The 18,229-nt window shown below is 35.6% G+C and overlaps 1 protein-coding gene across 4 annotated transcripts; it reads right to left on the bottom strand.

The window, feature by feature from the left end:
• Positions 1–50: 50 nt before the first annotated feature.
• Positions 51–17,800, bottom strand: LOC124636771 (amidophosphoribosyltransferase-like). 4 transcript variants are annotated; one of them, XM_047172911.1, is made up of 14 exons: positions 17,642–17,800; positions 11,687–11,871; positions 8,029–8,137; positions 7,184–7,330; positions 6,617–6,740; positions 6,049–6,179; positions 5,419–5,537; positions 4,726–4,761; positions 4,063–4,152; positions 3,608–3,766; positions 3,135–3,262; positions 2,413–2,634; positions 1,896–2,016; positions 51–1,540 (listed from the first exon to the last, which is right to left on the bottom strand). In XM_047172911.1, exons 2-14 carry the CDS (start codon positions 11,862–11,864, stop codon positions 1,389–1,391), a joined length of 1,716 nt encoding a protein of 571 aa, XP_047028867.1. In that variant the 5' UTR covers positions 11,865–11,871; positions 17,642–17,800; the 3' UTR covers positions 51–1,388. The 4 variants fall into 4 exon arrangements, with proteins under 4 accessions (XP_047028867.1, XP_047028882.1, XP_047028875.1 ...); XM_047172926.1 differs by lacking the exon at positions 17,642–17,800 and adding an exon at positions 12,960–13,150; XM_047172919.1 differs by lacking the exon at positions 17,642–17,800 and adding an exon at positions 12,346–12,480.
• Between the last annotated feature and the right edge of the window lie 429 nt (positions 17,801–18,229).

Raw genomic sequence — 18,229 nt, 5'->3', positions numbered from 1 at the left:
TCTAAATAGACTGGGCTAATTTTAGGGCATTGAAAATAAAACCACAAGCATATAGAAAAAAAAAACATTTATGTAAAATACATTTACATATTTAGGCTCTTCAATTTTGTAACATTGCAAACAAAATTAACTAACAAAGGTCGAAAGAGTGGCTCTATGGAATGTTCTGAATATAAACTATGACCAAAAACATCCCATTTTGGAAGCAGGAACTTTTTTGAAAAAGGTTTTATTAAGCCACTAAATTAACATGAGCTCAAACTTACATTTAAGACAAAGATCTTAGTTGTTTGTGTACTTAATATAAACTTGTACGAAATTATCATCAAAACTGATAGATTCATACATTATTTTATAGATTTTACTGATAAAATATTCTATATACCCAATTTAAAATATATAACTAATATTATATGCTGCATAGGTTTTCGAATTACAACTACAAAATAACAAAAAATATGTATATAGTAAAATTATTTTCGAGGAATGTTCTTTAAAAATAGTTTCTTTTTTTTTGTTTTAAATATCTACTTATAACTATATTACCAGTAGAGTACTTAGTTGATAGACTCTATAGTCGTAGCCAGCACGACTTTACCTAAAACAATAATAATATCTAATATTCGAGGTATAATTCGAATCAAATGCACATTTCATTGAGAAAATAGAACAGATAAACCTGGTATTTTTCTTAATGATATAAAATGCGAGACAAAAGTGAGATTTTTATGTCATAAAAAATATAGTGTCTATAAAATGAACTACTGTAGATTCATACATGTCTTGGTTTTCTAACAATGTTTGACAGAATTTACCTTATTTCACATACCACGCCATATTTTATCTTATTATATAATAAGGCACTAATGGCTACCTCCACAATTAACTTCATAAATTATATTCAATATTCGATAACTTCTAAAATATGAAGACAAAAATATTTTGTAAATAAAATACATACTTATTGTAGAAAAATATTATCCATTCACACAAACAAAGTAGTTTTTTTAGGTATTTCTTCTAATCGCAACAATCACCAATTTATTACAGTTTATGTGTACGATAAGTATACATTATTTATTTTCCGTTAACAATATTTTTTGTGTCAATATAATTGTTTTTAGAGGTTCTAAAATAGATAAGTGCATAATCTGAACAATATATTTATGGATGTTACATTAGTCGATAACAAGAGAAATGATTCAGTATTAGCCGTAACTCTATGTATACTTTATGTAGGTATCTAGGTATAAACACTGCTTTACTATATTTTCTCTTTAACACTATACAGAACCTCTGCAAACACTTACACCAACACACAAAACACACACACACACACTTCACCATCATCACCGTTCACTCATCACCGTCCGTCATCACTCTTCACTTCACCAGTCATCATCAGGCACTCCGCCAGGGTACTCCCCGGTGAGGCAGGCAGTACAGTGTCCGCCGAGTCCGTCGCTTGGAGTAGACTTCATGTTGTAGTGAACGGCTGATACTAGGCCTTCCACGCTTAGGTATTCTAGACTGTCTGCGCCTGGGGATAAGGTTGGTTTTAGTTAGCATTTATTGGTTTTAATTTATAAAGTTAGATTATGTGCACAGTTCATGAGAAATGAAGAGAGAGCTTATGTCGTCTTATAAGTATGTAATGTACACAGTTGGTGAGAAAGGACGAAGTAATTTGCACTATAAATATATCTACTTCAAAATATTTTATCATTTGAATAGGTGCTAGGATGGCGAAAGTAGTTCATGAAAAGTAAAAAGTATTGTAAACTTTTCTTTCTCTTGGGCACGTTTTTACTATCACCTACTTAGATTTTAAAATTGATAGATTTTAACTTCATAAGGGTTCAGAGGGTACCAAATAGAAATACTTATGTACTCACCAACATGTTCAGCGAGTTTGAAGGAGTCCATCTTGTTGGCGATGAGTTCCTCTCGTGTGGGGATGTTGATGCCCATGTAGCACGGGTACTTCAGCGGCGGAGACGCTATCCTTATGTGTACCTGCGAAGAATATAGTTAGGTATTGTAATCTGTAGAGTGATATGTCTTGATGGTTTTAGAATTTCGTTACGCGAGAGAGCAATTTTGTAATTTAATTTTAAATAAACCTCCACTCCACTCGCCCTCTTATTACGATACTTGGAGTAAATTAAAATTATGGAAAATGTAATGTATTCCTTTCTTATTCCGTGGTGTAACTTAAATCAGTGTTTTCAATACTAATAACTGATTTCAATAGCCAAAGCATTGTAATTATGTAAGCATGTATTTATCTATTTTTTTATCCAAAAGATAAAATAGATAAATACATACATGCGTTGGATAAGGGCAGGAGGACGAGGCTGATGATGATCTTTTCTTATCGATCTTACAATAAATAATTTGACAAATATTTACCTCAGCAGCCCCCGCATCTCTGAGCAGCTTAATAATAGGTCCGATAGTGTTCCCCCTGACAATAGAGTCGTCTATGAGCACAATTCTCTTGCCGCGAACATTCTCGGACAAGGCGCCGAACTTCTTGGCGACGCCGAGCTGTCGCAGGCGCGTGGAGGGCTGGATGAACGTGCGGCCTACGTAGCGGTTCTTGCACAGGACTTCCATGAATGGGATGCCTGACTGTGGGGGAGAGGTAAAAAGTGAGTTTTGACTTTTGTGTACTGTATGGAAGTTGGGGTACATAACAATAACAGCTTTAGTGCTTGTATGGATAATCTGAAGACTGACTGATTAAAGACCGAAAGTCAATCCAAATGTAGTTGGGAATAGGTTAGGTAGATTAGGCACTGAAGCCAACTTCAGAAGGACAAATTCATTTGGTGAAAGCTGTCTGCTACTTTACATCGTGTTCTATTGATATTTTCCCAACTATGTTTGGGTTGGCTTCCAGTCTTACCAAATGCAGCTGAGTACTTGTGTCTTACAAGAAGGGACTTCCTATCTGATTTCCTCAACCTAGTTACTCGGGCAACCCAATATTCTTATGTAGGACTCTCGTTATTTTGTCCTCCATGGTAGGACTGGTCGTCAGGGTAAGGGTGCATGTACACGGTGCATGTAGCTGGAGACTTAACGTGGTCAAATGACAGCCCATGCATGGTGTGTTGTTATGTATGTACCTGTCTAGCGTATCCGTGCGCGGCGGCGGTGCCGGACTCGGGCACGGAGGACACGATGTCGGCGTCCACGGCCGACTCCCGCGCCAGCATGCGGCCGCACTGCATGCGGGCCGAGTATACCATCTGACCTGAAGTGGAAATTAAGAGCGAAAATAAGAAATAGATTATGAAAAACACTGTAAAGTGGAACCTAAATATAATAACGAAACATCGATATAACTTTTCAGACTGTCCCCTTAAATGTCTACATAGCGAAACTGCAATCAGTAAAAAAAAAATCACCCTGCATAGATACAAAAAGTCTGAATAAATTATAGGTATACTTTATTGGTGTTTTGATTTTAACGCAAAATTCGCAAAACTAAATTGTGAAGAAAGCAGATTTTTAATTATGTATTGTATAATAACGTCCTATAAAAGAAAAAGTACAAAGAGAAATATGAATAAGTATGTGTTTTTTTCTAAATTCTTACCTTCAAAGATACTATCGGCCCTCGCGAAGTAGACATACTCAAATATGCAGAAGGCTTGCTGTTTGTCGGCCGGCCGCTCCACCACGTCCACGGTTCGAATCCCGTGCCGAGACATCTCTAATATCTCGCCCGGTAACACTTCACGGACGTAGCGAGCACCTGTAGTGGGAAAAATAAGGTCATGTTTTGGTATATTTTTACATGTTAAAAAGACATTGTGTTTCCAGTTGAGAAATTGTGACGGGAACAGAAGATAAGTCTTCAGAAATCAGGTCAATATACCTATTCGAGGTGGCTTAATCAAAATTTTGATGCATAAAATGATATGTATTGGATATCTTTGCTTATTTCGTAAGTCCAAAATGTTAACACATTACTACTATGTATTATCTAGGGTTAAGTGGTTAGACTCCAAGTTTATTATTTAACTATGTATGTGAATAACTTATACTAACCGATAGAGAGGAATCCGCATGACTCTGACGACACGACCCATCCTTCAGCCTTGTCTTCCACGCCGTTCTTCGCACAGCCGTTCATTAAAACTAAAATATATAACACAATATTATTTTTCCGAACCAACATCTAAAAGAATAAATCAAGTATTTAACAATTTGAAACACTTTAAGCGAAGGCCTTAGTTCCGCCAAGAAAAAAAATGTGAAATATTTCGATATTTAGGTATGTTTGCTAACATTGACGCTATATTAGCCAGAAAATATGTTTGTTAATGTCATGCACGTTACCCTTTTAACATTGCATTGATATAGAGGTAGTTTGTGCTTGTGCAACCCATAAACATGACAACACTATGAAAGGATGAGATGATGATAACACAATGATGTCAACATTTTGTGCTGTCTTCCTAGACGATATAGGAGTCGCTTAACAAATAATACTTAACCGAATGTCAAAAAGGAGATTTTCATTTCCCTTGATATTTTGTTCTAGGCCCGATCAAAAGAAAAGATCTGAGGTTTCGAAACCCTTCTTAGGTGGCAAACAGGCTACGCCCATGCTAGTGAAATTACAATCAATGAATTGTGACAGACCAAGAATGGTAGAAGATCATGTTATTTAAATAATGTGAATAATAAATGAAATGTGTCATGCATTACCCGCCGCATGCTGCGCCGACGACTGTTTGTAGACATCTGTAAATGTTCACTTATTACCATTTTGTGCATAACAATGTAGGTTTTAGTCACATACATAGTAAATAGTTGTTTTTATCATGCTGGCATATTTGACTAAATATTGGTGTTATTTTGTGAACCTTGTTAACAGTTTTATAGTGTTCTTATTTGTGTTTTCAGAAATATTGAGCCAAATGCGCTAATAAAATATCAGTTAAACAGTTAAGAAATGGTTGGTACTTTAATTTAAAGTGTGCAAGGATACGATGAAAAAGATATCCCCTCTTCTGGTGCATTTGGGTAAAAATACAAAATCTTCTTGTGTTGTCAACGTTGAAATCCCAGTTATGAGGTGTAGATAGAAACTTACATGCATTCATCCCAGATTAGCAGCTTGGAATAAACAATCAAAATTATGGCAACCATGAGATTATAATGTATTTTTAGTACCCATTTTCATGAATACATTCAATTCAATTGTGCAAATATAAGAGATTATTATCTATATTAATCATAAACAATTGATCTTCATAACCTACCTACCCGTAATATTGTTATCAGAAATTGAATTTTAACAGCTTTTTAGCTGTTAAAATTACGTCAAATTCAATCTCCAATCACAAAACTATGGATAGATAGCTTATAGAAATCCGCAGATAGTTTAGTAGTACTTACATGAAGATCCTAGAGGTAATATCTTGCCGAGACACAGCGGTCGGTTGCCGTAGGGATCGCGGACCGCGTAGATTTTATCTTTCAGCATAATTACCAGGGAGTAACTGAGGGGAGCCAGTCTGTGAAACAAAAATATTTGATGCTGTTGAAAGGGTTTTAATCCAGCCTCCTATTATTTGAACCGACGACAAAACCCGATCGGGTAAATGTATCAAGCAAATATTCTGGATTTCTACAGCGCGCAAAGGCTCCTAAGCTTTTTTGGAATCTGGATGTCCAATCAATGAAAATCTGGAGCGAATGAATATGAATAATCCAGGTATTTCATAACCTTTCTGCCATGTGCCTTTGGACTTCCTACCTAATCATCATCATCCTCCTGCCCTTATCCAAATTTTATATGGGGTCGGCGCAGCATTTTTTCTCCTTCCATACTCCTCTATCTGCCGTCATCTCACACGTAACATTCTTTCTTACCATATCTACTTTCACACAATCCATTCATTTGGAATTCCTACCTACCGGTGTCATAAAAAGCTCTAGCACTTGATAGAGGGCGGTGTCACCACATACAGGTAAAATTATATTAGATAACCAACAATTTCTTGCAAGACCTGTAACTATAGTTACCTCATAAGATGGTTGATCCTCGCGGGCCAGTCGGGTCCGTTGGTCTCGCCCTCGGGCGGGTTGAGGCACAGCGCCTGCGTGATCAGCTCCGAGTCCGAGTGCGTCGACAGGCCTACTCCGCGACCTAACACCTGGAAGTTATTGAGAAAATTGTATAAAGGATTTAAATATAAAGACGATGCAGTGGTTTGTTCTACTTACTAGGGATTTCTAAAGACTAAAGTAACAGGTCTTGTAACTTTTTAAAGCATTTATTAAATGACATACATGTAGGCATTGTTTTACGTCGGTAATACCTAAGACATAATAAATAGGTACTTGACTTGTTTAGGGAAAAGTTTAAGGAAAATCTATCAGAATAATATTAGTTTAAGGAAAAAGTCCACAAAATACGCAAAACCAGAAAAGTTTGATATACTTTGTATGCATACGAGGTCTAATTGGGAACCTACGTGTTTTACAAAAAACCTGTGTTATATTTTAAGTTTGGCCAAAAACTATTATTTACTTGGGTACAATATGCAGTCAGTAAAAATAAAAAGAGCATTCAAAAAGTTATTAAACTCACCATCTTCCTCAAGCTGCTGCAGTTGACCAGTTCTCCGTTGTGAGCGACAGCTAGCGCTCCGTGTGCCGTATGTACTACGAACGGCTGGCAGTTCACCTCCTCTGATGCTGCTGACGTCGAATACCTGTATAAATGAGGGTTCATTAATCTTCTGCCTGGACATTACCCAACTATATCTGTATTGGAGTCTAATCAGATGTAGCCGAGTATTTTATATGGAGGGGCAGCCTATCTGACCTCCTCAATCCAGTTACACGGGCAACCCGATACACATAACAAATTACAGTTAAAATAACAGCCGGGACCCACGAATTTTACGTGCCTACCGAAACAAGGAAGAATATGTCAAGATAGACACCATCGACCAACCTGATCTTCCCAATATTCTGTCTATTTGCTTTGCTTAGAGTATATAGGTCTTTGACGAAACTTTATGGGCTAATGTTAAACTTCTCTAGTAAGCAAATTAGACTGAAATAATATTTGGAACGGCTGTTAGCCACGAGCGAGATTATCTTACTAGTATGTAGTTAGATTGTCGTAGTATTAAGTAAAAACTAAGTTTACCTAGTATGTCCAATGCCGAGGTTTCCCTTAAGCTTCTTCATGGCTTCATCGTTGAATATATTGTTGACGAGCCCCATACCTTTGTGCGTATTGAAGGTTCGCGCGCTCTTGCCCTCTGACGTCACGATACCCGCGGATTCTTGACCTCTGAGGAATTTGCAATATTGTTAAAATCTTGGTCCTTGTGATACGAGTACTTCCTTCATCATATATTCTTCAAAGGGCAATAGAGATAGGTAGCTGAAGTGATTATGTGGAGTTTATGTATGCCGTGTTTATATTTTGCTTCCGCTATAATAAGTATATTAAAAACTTTATAGAATGTGCAGAATTGTAACATTGTAAGTACAATAATTTTCTGTGTTGTTAAGGTTATTCCCCGGATTCTTAAAATTCATAAGTTTGGCGGATGAAGGGCGGATGTTAGTTGTATTTATTTAGGCAACAGTTTAATAAAACAATGAACTCTTTCATATGCAATGTAATTCTAACTAAATGACAATAAACTGGTAAGAGTTCCCATGAATCTCACTTGACAAAGATATTCTTAACTTTACGATATATTAACTTTCGATCTATGTATACCCTGCTGTTACTTATAAGCAAAGATTTTACAAGGCTTGATCCTTAGATAATCCAGTAAAATGATTTTTTTTTTGCTTACGGACAGTGGTACCTATTCAAAAGAAGATGATAAATACCTAGTACTTTAGTTGACAAAAGAGTTTATGCAGACCAAAATATGCAGATCTAAACCCTCATAATTTTGGTCCTAGGTTCCAAAAAGAAAGTCCTACCTATCAAGAAGACCTCTACATAGTGAAGGCTGAATTAACTGATCTTACCTGTGTTGAAGCGCGACTAATCCTAGACATATGACCTGGGGTATGTCCACCTGGGTGGGCCAGTCCCCGGTGCTGATGGCTCCGAACACGCCACATTCGTGAGTCAACCCTGTAACAAACATATTTGTGTGAGACTCGTATTGATATAACTTCCAATTTGTCAATCGGTTCTGTAGTCTAGGAGTTTGCAGTCGGTCATTTCATGGACTTGTATTGACATGTGAAATTTAAATAAAGCCTTATTTCACAAAATGGTCTTTCTCCCCAGACCAGCTCTCTCTCTCACACATACATTCAGAAAACATAATATATACTTGCAGGTCTTTAGATCCGCACACCTGTAATTTCAATTCGCGCAAGACAGATAAATTATTTATATCTACCCAATGTTACAAACACGCCTACCAAGAATCGTTATCCCCAATTTATCAATAAAGTTTACAGTTAAGCCCTTGTAATATCCTAACACTATAAACCTGTTCATGGAATCATCATTCATTCATGGTTCATGGTCTTCAATTAGTATCGACTCAGCTTTTTCGCGTTTTATCTCCATTCATTTCTTAATTAATTGAGTACAAAATCAGTTATCGTCATTAAAATTAAATTAAAGTATTCTCTGAGGGTTATCTGTTGCGGAAAAATTGCCGCGTTTGAGACTTTGGTTGTTAAAACCGGGCCAAACCAGAATATGATGCTAGCTGGAATAACAAGCATTGATTGGAATATTATTGCGAAATATTGGCTGTGGAGTTACCTACTGACTAAAGTAAATAAATCATTTATTTATGTCCTATTTCATGTCAATAAACATAACCAGTAACCAGTGATGTAATAACCAGTTTAGGACCAATTAGGACCGAAGTTAATGTTCGTCTTCAAGACATGTTCCTGACCAACCAGGTATTGACCCTGGTAGGACACACTGTCATGGGATTGGTGCCAAGCGGTATGCCAGCAGAATATACATATACAAGCAGGAAAGTTACGAGCGCCGGTAGCAGAAATACACGCGGCAGGTCAACAGTTAATACGGCAGGTCCGTCTAAGCTGTAATTTTACAGATAGCTTGATTTGCTATTGCAGTAATTTTTATTTGAAAAGGTATGCGCATTAATAGAATTCATCTCAAACCACGTGCCAACAATAATTAATCAATAACAATCATCGATGCACCACGTGGTCCTTATCAAAACAAAAGCTGATCATGTAATATTGACCTCTGAAGTCTGAAGTTTCATCAACGGCGATAATAATACACACGATAACACTAGGAAATATTTAGTTCCGAACTTTATCTAAAGGTTTTTTAGATCAGAGTATGGAATAATACTGTGTTAAGCTAAATGAGATAATGAGATGATAACACAGCTTTTTTCGGAGAGAAGGACCAAAATGGCTACTGTCGATGGGACCAAACTTTATCTCGTGTTGACTATTACATCTGCGGCCTAATTTTTTGCTAATGTTTTTTAGACACAACTGTATGTATATTTAATGACGCAATATAGCAAGGTTTTCTGTACAATCAGCTGTTTTCTGATACATATCGAAATGACATCGTTTAAAACCATGGCGCAGCATTAATTGCGAAGGGGCAATAAAAATTAAGATACCAAGTGTGAAATCAACAATGGTTAGGCGAAACATGGTTGTATAAACTGTATAACATACAACATTAGGTACCATTAAACAAATGTGGGGGGTATTAAAAATGCTAAGTTTGCTCTTAAGAGGACGAATTGGAATTTTTGGCGCCAAGGATCTCAATTTTTCTCAGTAAATACAAAACGGATCAAAATACAACTTGGTTACCTGAAAGTTCATGATATAAACCTTATTTTGTTAGACGTAGAAACATGATTAGGTAACTTTTATAACAGAGAAAAATATATCAAACATACCTCTTGGTAAAAAGAGATTCACATATTATGGGCAAACGGGACCGATTTAAGCCTCTTAACTTTTTTAGTAGTTGAGTATATACATACTCTTTAAAATTGTAGAAGGAATTTTTATCAAATTATCATTTCTAAATAATAAAATTACAAAACCATTTTGTCGCTTACGACTTTTAGTTATAAGCTAGCGCGCGTATTGTTATCCTCGCCCCGCTCAGACGCTCCGACCCCTTTTGGCGCCTTAGATGCGCGTGCCGGTTATGGAATTATTGTTGACCAATTCGTCGCCTTAACAGAACCAGCAATTCGCCTTGGCTGCGTAATAGTTGTTTTTGATCCCTCATGAATGAATAAAGATCACTCTATTGGCGAAAGCCTCATGTGAATCCGTTCAGTATTTCGTTATTTGCGAACAGACATACACACACATGCAGCTGAACGTAATGATGAAGAAATTATTACCCCAAAATAAATCATTCTTCTTAATACATGGACCTACAAGAGAAGGCATTGTACGAAACGTCAATAAAAAAATATCGATAAAATATTGGTAATAGCCGTACAGCATGGTCATCTCAAGGTAACCGATAAGGGGTCCATTGTAGGGCAGCATGATAACATCGCAGAAAATATTACGTCCGATACGGAATTATTACATGGTTAAGTTAGTAAGTGCTAAGTAACTATTACAACGCCTTTATTAAGCATCAGCTTCTGCTCGCGGTTTCCCTCGCGTCCCGAAGGACTACACCGCGCCCGGGGATAAAAAGTAGCCTACAGCCTTCCTTGATAAATGCAGTATCCAGCACTGACATGTTTTTCAAATCCGTCCAGTAGTTCCTAGCTCATTCACACAAACTCTCAGCTTTATGATATTAGATGCAACAACTCACTGGTCTGTCATAGTAGAGATCTATGACCTAGCACACTATCAAAAAATGCTATCACTGAAAACTTGAACTGTGGTTAACCAACTCAGTGATGCCTTCGATATTTCATCACCTGAAGATGATAAGTAAAAATAGTGAGAACCTGAAGAAATAAACTAAAAATAGCAATAGGCTTTATCTATGTAACATCAGATTGCACTTCTTCTTTTACGTTTGTAATGCCCGCAGAAGGCAATGTAGCAATTACATTGAACAAGGAAAAGGCAATAAATAGAGGAGAGTTTAATACAAGCAGCAATGTCCGTCAATACGAATAAAAACTTTAATGGTATCGAGTACTTTGAACGGATGCTTAATCGACTGTCTCTTCAAACGAGACATCGTAAAAAGAAAACGTTTATGTTTCTAATCAATTGCAAATGTTGTCCCGACGATGAGATGTTGTGACTACTTGATGTCAACCGGCAAGATAATTTAAACTGGTGGAACGTACTGGTATTCGAATGGAAAAGGAAAATGTAACTATTTGTACACCGCGTTACAATTGAGGAAGGTTAAAAAAGATTGGGCTGCGATATGGTATCCGATGTGTTTAGTTTAAGTTTCAAATTCAAAATCTTTACTTTCAAGAGAGAGAGCTTTTATTTTCGCGCACACTGTTCTCATTGATGTATTACTAAGCAGCTATGCAGATAAGTATTGTAAGCAAGAAAGGTGGTCCACTTTTATCACATCTTAATTTGCAAGTATGTGTCAGTTCATTCCTAATTCAGTATCAAATGCTTAATTAGTCGTATAAACTTCCAACTCCTACATCACATGATATTTTGGTCCTACCATCCTCAAAAAAAAAGCAAAATCACAAACCTGATTCCACAGCTCCTCTGCCAAATCGTTTACTGTTCACTTTGACTTCTCCTACATTCATCTTGGCTTCGCAGCCAGGAGTGTCTTCGACTCCTAAGCGCTCCATAGCTGCCTGCGTGTTGCTGAGGTTCTCGCAGCCGCCTTGGCAGCAAGAAGATGGTCCTTCTGGACCGTTCATGTTATTTCTGGAAAGGACAAAGAAATATGTTGAATTCTGATGTCTTCCACATTTTTGTATCGTTAAATATTTAAGGAGTGCGTTTTTGAAGTCCCTTTTACATTCGTGCATTATTATAAAAAAATAGTTTTAGATGATTCTCCCGTCGGTTTGGTCCTTTGTAGTTTACAAGGACCAATGCAAGTATTTTTACATCTTTAGTTTTAGATGACTCGCCGGCCGGTATTGGTCTTTTTGTAGTTCGAAGGACCAAATGATATTCTTATACTCCATTTCGTAAAAACTTATTCAACTTATTCACATTCAAGGTATGACCGCAAGGACCGTAAGATTTAAGGAAAAGGCTAACTTAACATATATATTGTTTGTTTTTAATTAAGAACAGGTAGGTTTAATGTAGGTACCTAAAGCTAGTACCTAACCATTCATGACGATCCAAAATGGCAAAATAAAAAATACTTTCTATTGTATTTTCACTTACATGTTAACAACTATCACCAAGTGACGACAAAAATAAGCAAGTTTTTTTTTAAATCAAAACAAACACTGAGGTCACTAATTGCTCTGACCGCACGAAATCACACAGCGACGTTGAGACTCAAACTAACCACACTCCCTTAACACTTTAGATTATAAACGACTCCAACGTATATACAAACAAGTTTTTAATGCCAATAACATTACAATTGCTCGATAATAAAACAAAAACATGTGCTAAATTCACATTCGAACAACTGACAGTTTCTCCACCACTAACCACCGCTCCCAATATCCTATCTGTTGATTTGCTCAATAGAGATAGAATTTCGACATTATTAACCCCATATCATCATATCTCCTATCTCTAGTAAGCAAAACAATCGATAGATTAAGTATTGGGAACGGCCGTAAGTTCCGATTTAAAATTATGACGTCAAGGGAATGTTTAAATAATATATTTGACGTCATCCGATATTCGGAGAGAGATAATTTGACCGATATAAGTTGCTAAGCGATTGTTAATAATAATTTTAAATATTTGCGTAGTTTCTTTATTTGTGGGTCAAAAGGAGGGCAGGGGTGAGGGTAGCCTAAAAACAAATTAATCTATCTCACATGTCACACGTGTTTTTGGAACTCAGGAACAACCTTCACAAGATTTTTGCCAACTGCTATAGAATTCTTTATCGTTGATTCGAAATTCTCTTCTCAACTAGATCGTATCGGGACCACAACTACAATATTAATAAACTAGTACATTAAAATGTTAATTGCGAATTAATAACAGTTCACAACTAATTGTGGAAGGGAAAAGTTCAGCTGTAATGTCGATAGCCTGCCCGTCCTTTGAGATACTGGGCTTAAGACTGCCGTCCATCTTTCCACATGTAAACAAGACGTCAATCGGAGTGGTCAATATTATTACTTGTTGTTATTGCATAATTGACATAAATTTCGGTGCGTACAGTTCACAAAACTTCTAAGCTTATAGTTTGTAAAAACATTTGTGCATTAGAGGTCTGATTTGCGGTGTCTTATCCAGTTTGCGGTTTTAGATCCGGATTTGTGATTGGCCTTATGTACAGTTAGTAAACTGTACCTGTACCATATAAGGCCTTAATGTTCTTAGCAACATTAAGTTGTCTTTACCATCTCGACTTGCTCAGCATGAATTAGCAGATATTATCAATTAAGCGGCACGGTTTATGCAAGATTCAGGGCGAAAATTGTAGGTTCTTAGTTACTGAAGAAGTTGTCGCTCATGTCGAGTCATGATATTTTTCTCATTTCAAACAAACCTTAAAAACAATTGGCGATCAGCAAAACAGCGGACTGGCCACATCTTACGTATGAATCGTTATCAAAAAGAAACAAATGATGAAACACTCAAGAAATGAGTGCGTACAAAACAAAAACATTAATTTTCGATTCGAATTCCGAACATTTATAAACATTAGCAATACGCCAGCGATGTGTCGTCATTACAAAAGACGCTTGACTCGTAGGGGGTCAGTTATCTTGTGACTTTAAGTACATTTCCACGAGGGGGAGCAATAAACAAGCGCACGATAAGATTATTGGAAATTAACACAACATTAATAATTGTGCTGATGACAGTGCCTCACTATATTTAGTAGTCTCGAGTAATATAAACATAGTCATGTGCACATATTTTTGTCACAGTTAAGATATACGGTGAGATTATTTTGACCTTTGCAAGTATTGTATCAGCAGGTCTCGATTCTTGATTTGCAAACTTTTGCACTAATTATAGTGTAGGTGTCTTAGTGATAATTAGTTGTGAAGCAGAAGATTATACTTAATTATCGATATTTATGAATCAGTTCACTTTTCTGCGCAAAAATGGTCCTTGAATACGGGACTTTTCGGCCAAATCTCTCAGCGACGGCTTACATGCGACCTGATATTTTCTAGTGCAACATTATAACATGACACTGACTTGGTTGCAACAGACAGTAGGTACCTGCCTGATTGAATTTCTGGTAGCTACAAGAACTATCTTGCATCATAACGAACGATAGATTGGCTGTGATGTGATGTAATCGTACTACAGTGGGTACGGTTGTTATTGAGCAATTTTTGCAAGTACCTTAAGAGAATATAAAGTAGGTAGATACCTAGATTTTATAATTATTTAAGGCACTATCAAATAACATTTTTCCTTGCTAATACAATAGATTGTTTACATAAAAGATATTCCATGTGAGATGATAACATTTTTAGCTGCATCCCTTGGACCGAAATCTTTTGAGTTCCAACATAGATTTTTCTGCGAGGAATTGACTTAACCAATGTTATTTTCCATAGTTAATTACACGCTTTTTATATGAGCTATTTATAAAACGAAATAATAAGTAACAACATTCTACAGAGCAGGTGTATTTATTTTATTGTTCATTTTCTTCGCTTGGAATTATAACAGCTAATAACCCTTGGCCGAAATAGCTGCCATGCGATGAGATTCATGTTACTTCGAAAGAAAGGACCTATTTTCTCAACACAAATATAGATGGCAGATGAGAATTTAAGAGGCTATTTTAAAGATCCATTCAGAAAAAATATGAACTCAGAGCATTTCTGCTAGTAACAACTAGCCTTTCCTTAAAATAGGTAAGATCGGGAGATCGGAGATCAAACGATTTCTGCCTACCGATAGAAAACTTAGGGTGGGAGTGAGAGTAATCGATAATTTTAAAATAATTAGGTATATGTATGTACAACTCTAGCAATATCTCTCTCGTTTTCTTTTTTATACAAGCCGCGGGTATTACTTGTTCTGCAAAAAATCCGCTAAAAATATATTCTCAAATAGCAGAAGCACGCGATTTCGTATGACGTAAGTTTAAGGCGTATGGACCGAGTGCGTATCGCGACTTATTTGTGTTCTATCGCGAGACCCTAGTATAGCCTTGATTAACAGTTCAAATGAGAACGATAACGTACTTGTGTATTTTTTTAATATTATATGCTGCGTATGTACATTTATTTTTATATTATTAACTACTTGTGACCCGCGGTTCCACTCTCGCCTCGGGGGAACTACTTCCCGCACCAAAATCTAAAGTACCCTTCTGGACTACCAGTAGGTACTCCTAGCTTTGGTGTGAAAGCCGAACAGAAAGACAGACTGTTAGGTACTTTCGCATTTACAATATTAATTAAAGATTTTACTGGCGAGAATATACGAAAACAATATTGAGAAATGCCACCAAGTTACTCTCAGTCTAGAAATTACTTTCAGTTTTGCACTACATTATAAATAAGTAATTTAATCACAAAAGACTTTATGCAACCTTTTAGAAAACTGTTAGAAATAATCTATTACTGTTGGCTATTGTTACAGGTTGCAACTGTCCCAAGAAATTCGCAAATTGGGCAACACTATTGGGCACTTTAGTGTTGTCAGTCTGAAGATTGAATTTGCAATAAGTGTTGCATAATTTTTTTCAAAATGGAAAAGACGAGAGAGCAAAATATATATCTATTTATTTTTGAGGGAGTTATAGAGTATAGAACATAGAACTAATAAATTAATAAGTTGAAGGAGTTGCCAGAATGGAAATGAGAGGAAATATTAGTTGTGTTTAAATAGTATTAGTTGACTATAGATCCAATTTAACCAGCCTTCAAATAAACCTAAATTTTTTCCAAACGCCCTGGTCCTTGTAACCGCAACTCACCGCCCAAAAGATCACTATCTATCCCTCTAAGTACTCATTCCATGTCAATGTCAAATCAGTTCATTGCTTCTACTGGCAAAAGCAATTTAATCCTACAGCCTTTAGATAATCATAAACAACATAAGGCCATACTAATTTGCATTGTAAATAACAAGATTGGCGCAAATAGTGTTATTTTCTTTAATATCTATGTAGCATGAACCTATTGATAGACAGGGCAGGCAATAAGTAGGCCAATAACACCAATTATTGGCCATTGTAAGCTATTTGCTGATACAAAATGTAATTTAATTGAGTCTGAATTAAAAACATTGGATAAAACCTATTTTCTTGATAAAACTTTTTTTTATACATCATTTATATATCAATGTGGAATGAATGAAATCAATTCATTAATTTGAGGACAGAATTATTGGTCTGTAAGACCACTTCGAAATACAATAATTAACCGCTTGTTTGCCGCTACTTATAAAACAATAGAAAATCAATTGTGTCTCATGTGGATCCACTCACTGGCATACAACAGAGTAAACTTATGTACTTATCAGAGATAGAAAAATTGTAAAGATATGAAATTAATGACATAAAAGTAAGTTTAAGTTGAAATGGTGTTTATCAGTTTATGAGCAGATTTATGACAAAAATATTTCTTTTATATTGAATCGTTAACTTCAAATATCAGATTTTAAACAATATATACGGTCAATTCTTATATATAATTTCTTAATCACTATGATGCAATTCATCACATGGCTTGTTAAACAAATCAATATCATTTTGTGTCCAGTTCATTTGTTAAAAGATATCACACAACATTGTAGTAAGAATACGGAATGTATTGATTAAGCTTGATTTTTAAGACTGTTAATATAAAAATATATTTTTTTTCTATTTTATAGTACAAATGAAACTTTTCAGGTTTTTCTTTTAGAAAAAAGTTTTGGAACTATTATCAAAAGAATGTATATTAATTAAAATGAACCTTTCTTTTTAAAGATTTCATTTTCATTTAATAAAACACTAGTTGCTACCAGTAATTAATTTGTACGATTTTGTTATTTTTATAACAAGAGGCAACTTACACTGCATGGTTAAGTTCAATAAAACTAATGAACTCCAAAGTTCAATAAAAATAATGAAGCCATAGGAAAATACTTAAGAAAAAAACAAATGACACTGACATGTGACTGGTGATTTTTTATCAAAACAAAACCATGCTAAATGTCAACAAGTTCTAAAAATCAAACAAAATGCGAGGCCATATGACCTAACCTTGCTTTTAACCATCAGGATTTCCCAATTGGACAGCAATTGTCGCAAATTAGCCGTAATACGACTACATGTGACATGCGATTTTAATATCACTTCATAAACTACGTAGAAAAATAAATCGTAAATCAAAACCATGTGGTCCCACTCATAAAATTATGAATTAACATTATAACCGGACCAAAATGAAAAGGGCATTACAAACAAACAAAACTTTACAACTTTCCTGAATTTAATTTTGTTGCATTATTTATGGACAACAGGTATACGCACACCTGACCTGATTATTGTATAAAAATATAGAAGTTTTTAAAATAAATAACTCACCTGGACGGATTACTTGAGAGCAGAAAAGTTCGCGAAAAGTTTCACTGTAGTTTTAATCGCGTTTAACAGCAGCGGAGCGGCAACTTATGTATTTGTGAAGGAAGTAATTTCGTACAGCACTCTCGTCTGTATTCATTCATTTGTTTGAATTAGTTTGACGTTATGTGTGCGACAAGGAAAGAAGACTGGAATAAATGAGAGTGCGTTCAGAAGTTACGTCACACATTTATTGGGCTTGATTTATTTATTTGTTTTCATTTACTGTTATTCAGTTAAAACATACTTTCATTACACAAACATACTTTCAAAATATACTTTCATTTGAACCTCTTCTGTTTGTAAATTAGCTTTCAAGCCACGAGTATAGAGAAAACAGCTTATTTTTGTCTTAATTAGCTATTTTATTAGTAAATCAAGTTTCATCAGAAAAGTTTGCTATCGTTTGATGTTGTTGTTATATTATCTTTTTAATTGAACCAGAGCTAATTACTTCTGATGAAAAATGTAAACAACCAGATTCATCGAGATTTTCTTATTATTCTCCAATGCTCTATTGATATTTCGGAACAAACTTTCAGTTCTATAGTA

This window comes from Helicoverpa zea, chromosome 2, assembly GCF_022581195.2.
Source record: "Helicoverpa zea isolate HzStark_Cry1AcR chromosome 2, ilHelZeax1.1, whole genome shotgun sequence".
Classification (NCBI taxonomy): Eukaryota; Metazoa; Arthropoda; class Insecta; order Lepidoptera; family Noctuidae; genus Helicoverpa; species Helicoverpa zea.
This window is presented reverse-complemented; position numbering and strand designations above follow the sequence as displayed.

Excerpts from the sequence above, each read along its gene's own strand:
- LOC124636771 (XM_047172911.1), bottom strand. The coding sequence starts at position 11,864 with ATGAACGGTCCAGAAGGACCATCTTCTTGCTGCCAAGGCGGCTGCGAG. Across the intron at positions 8,138-11,686 it reads CAGAGGAGCTGTGGAATCAG|GGTTGACTCACGAATGTGGC; the intron begins GTTTGTGATTTT and ends TGTTTGTTACAG. Across the intron at positions 4,762-5,418 it reads ATTACCTCTAGGATCTTCAT|ATGTCTACAAACAGTCGTCG; the intron begins GTAAGTACTACT and ends GAACATTTACAG.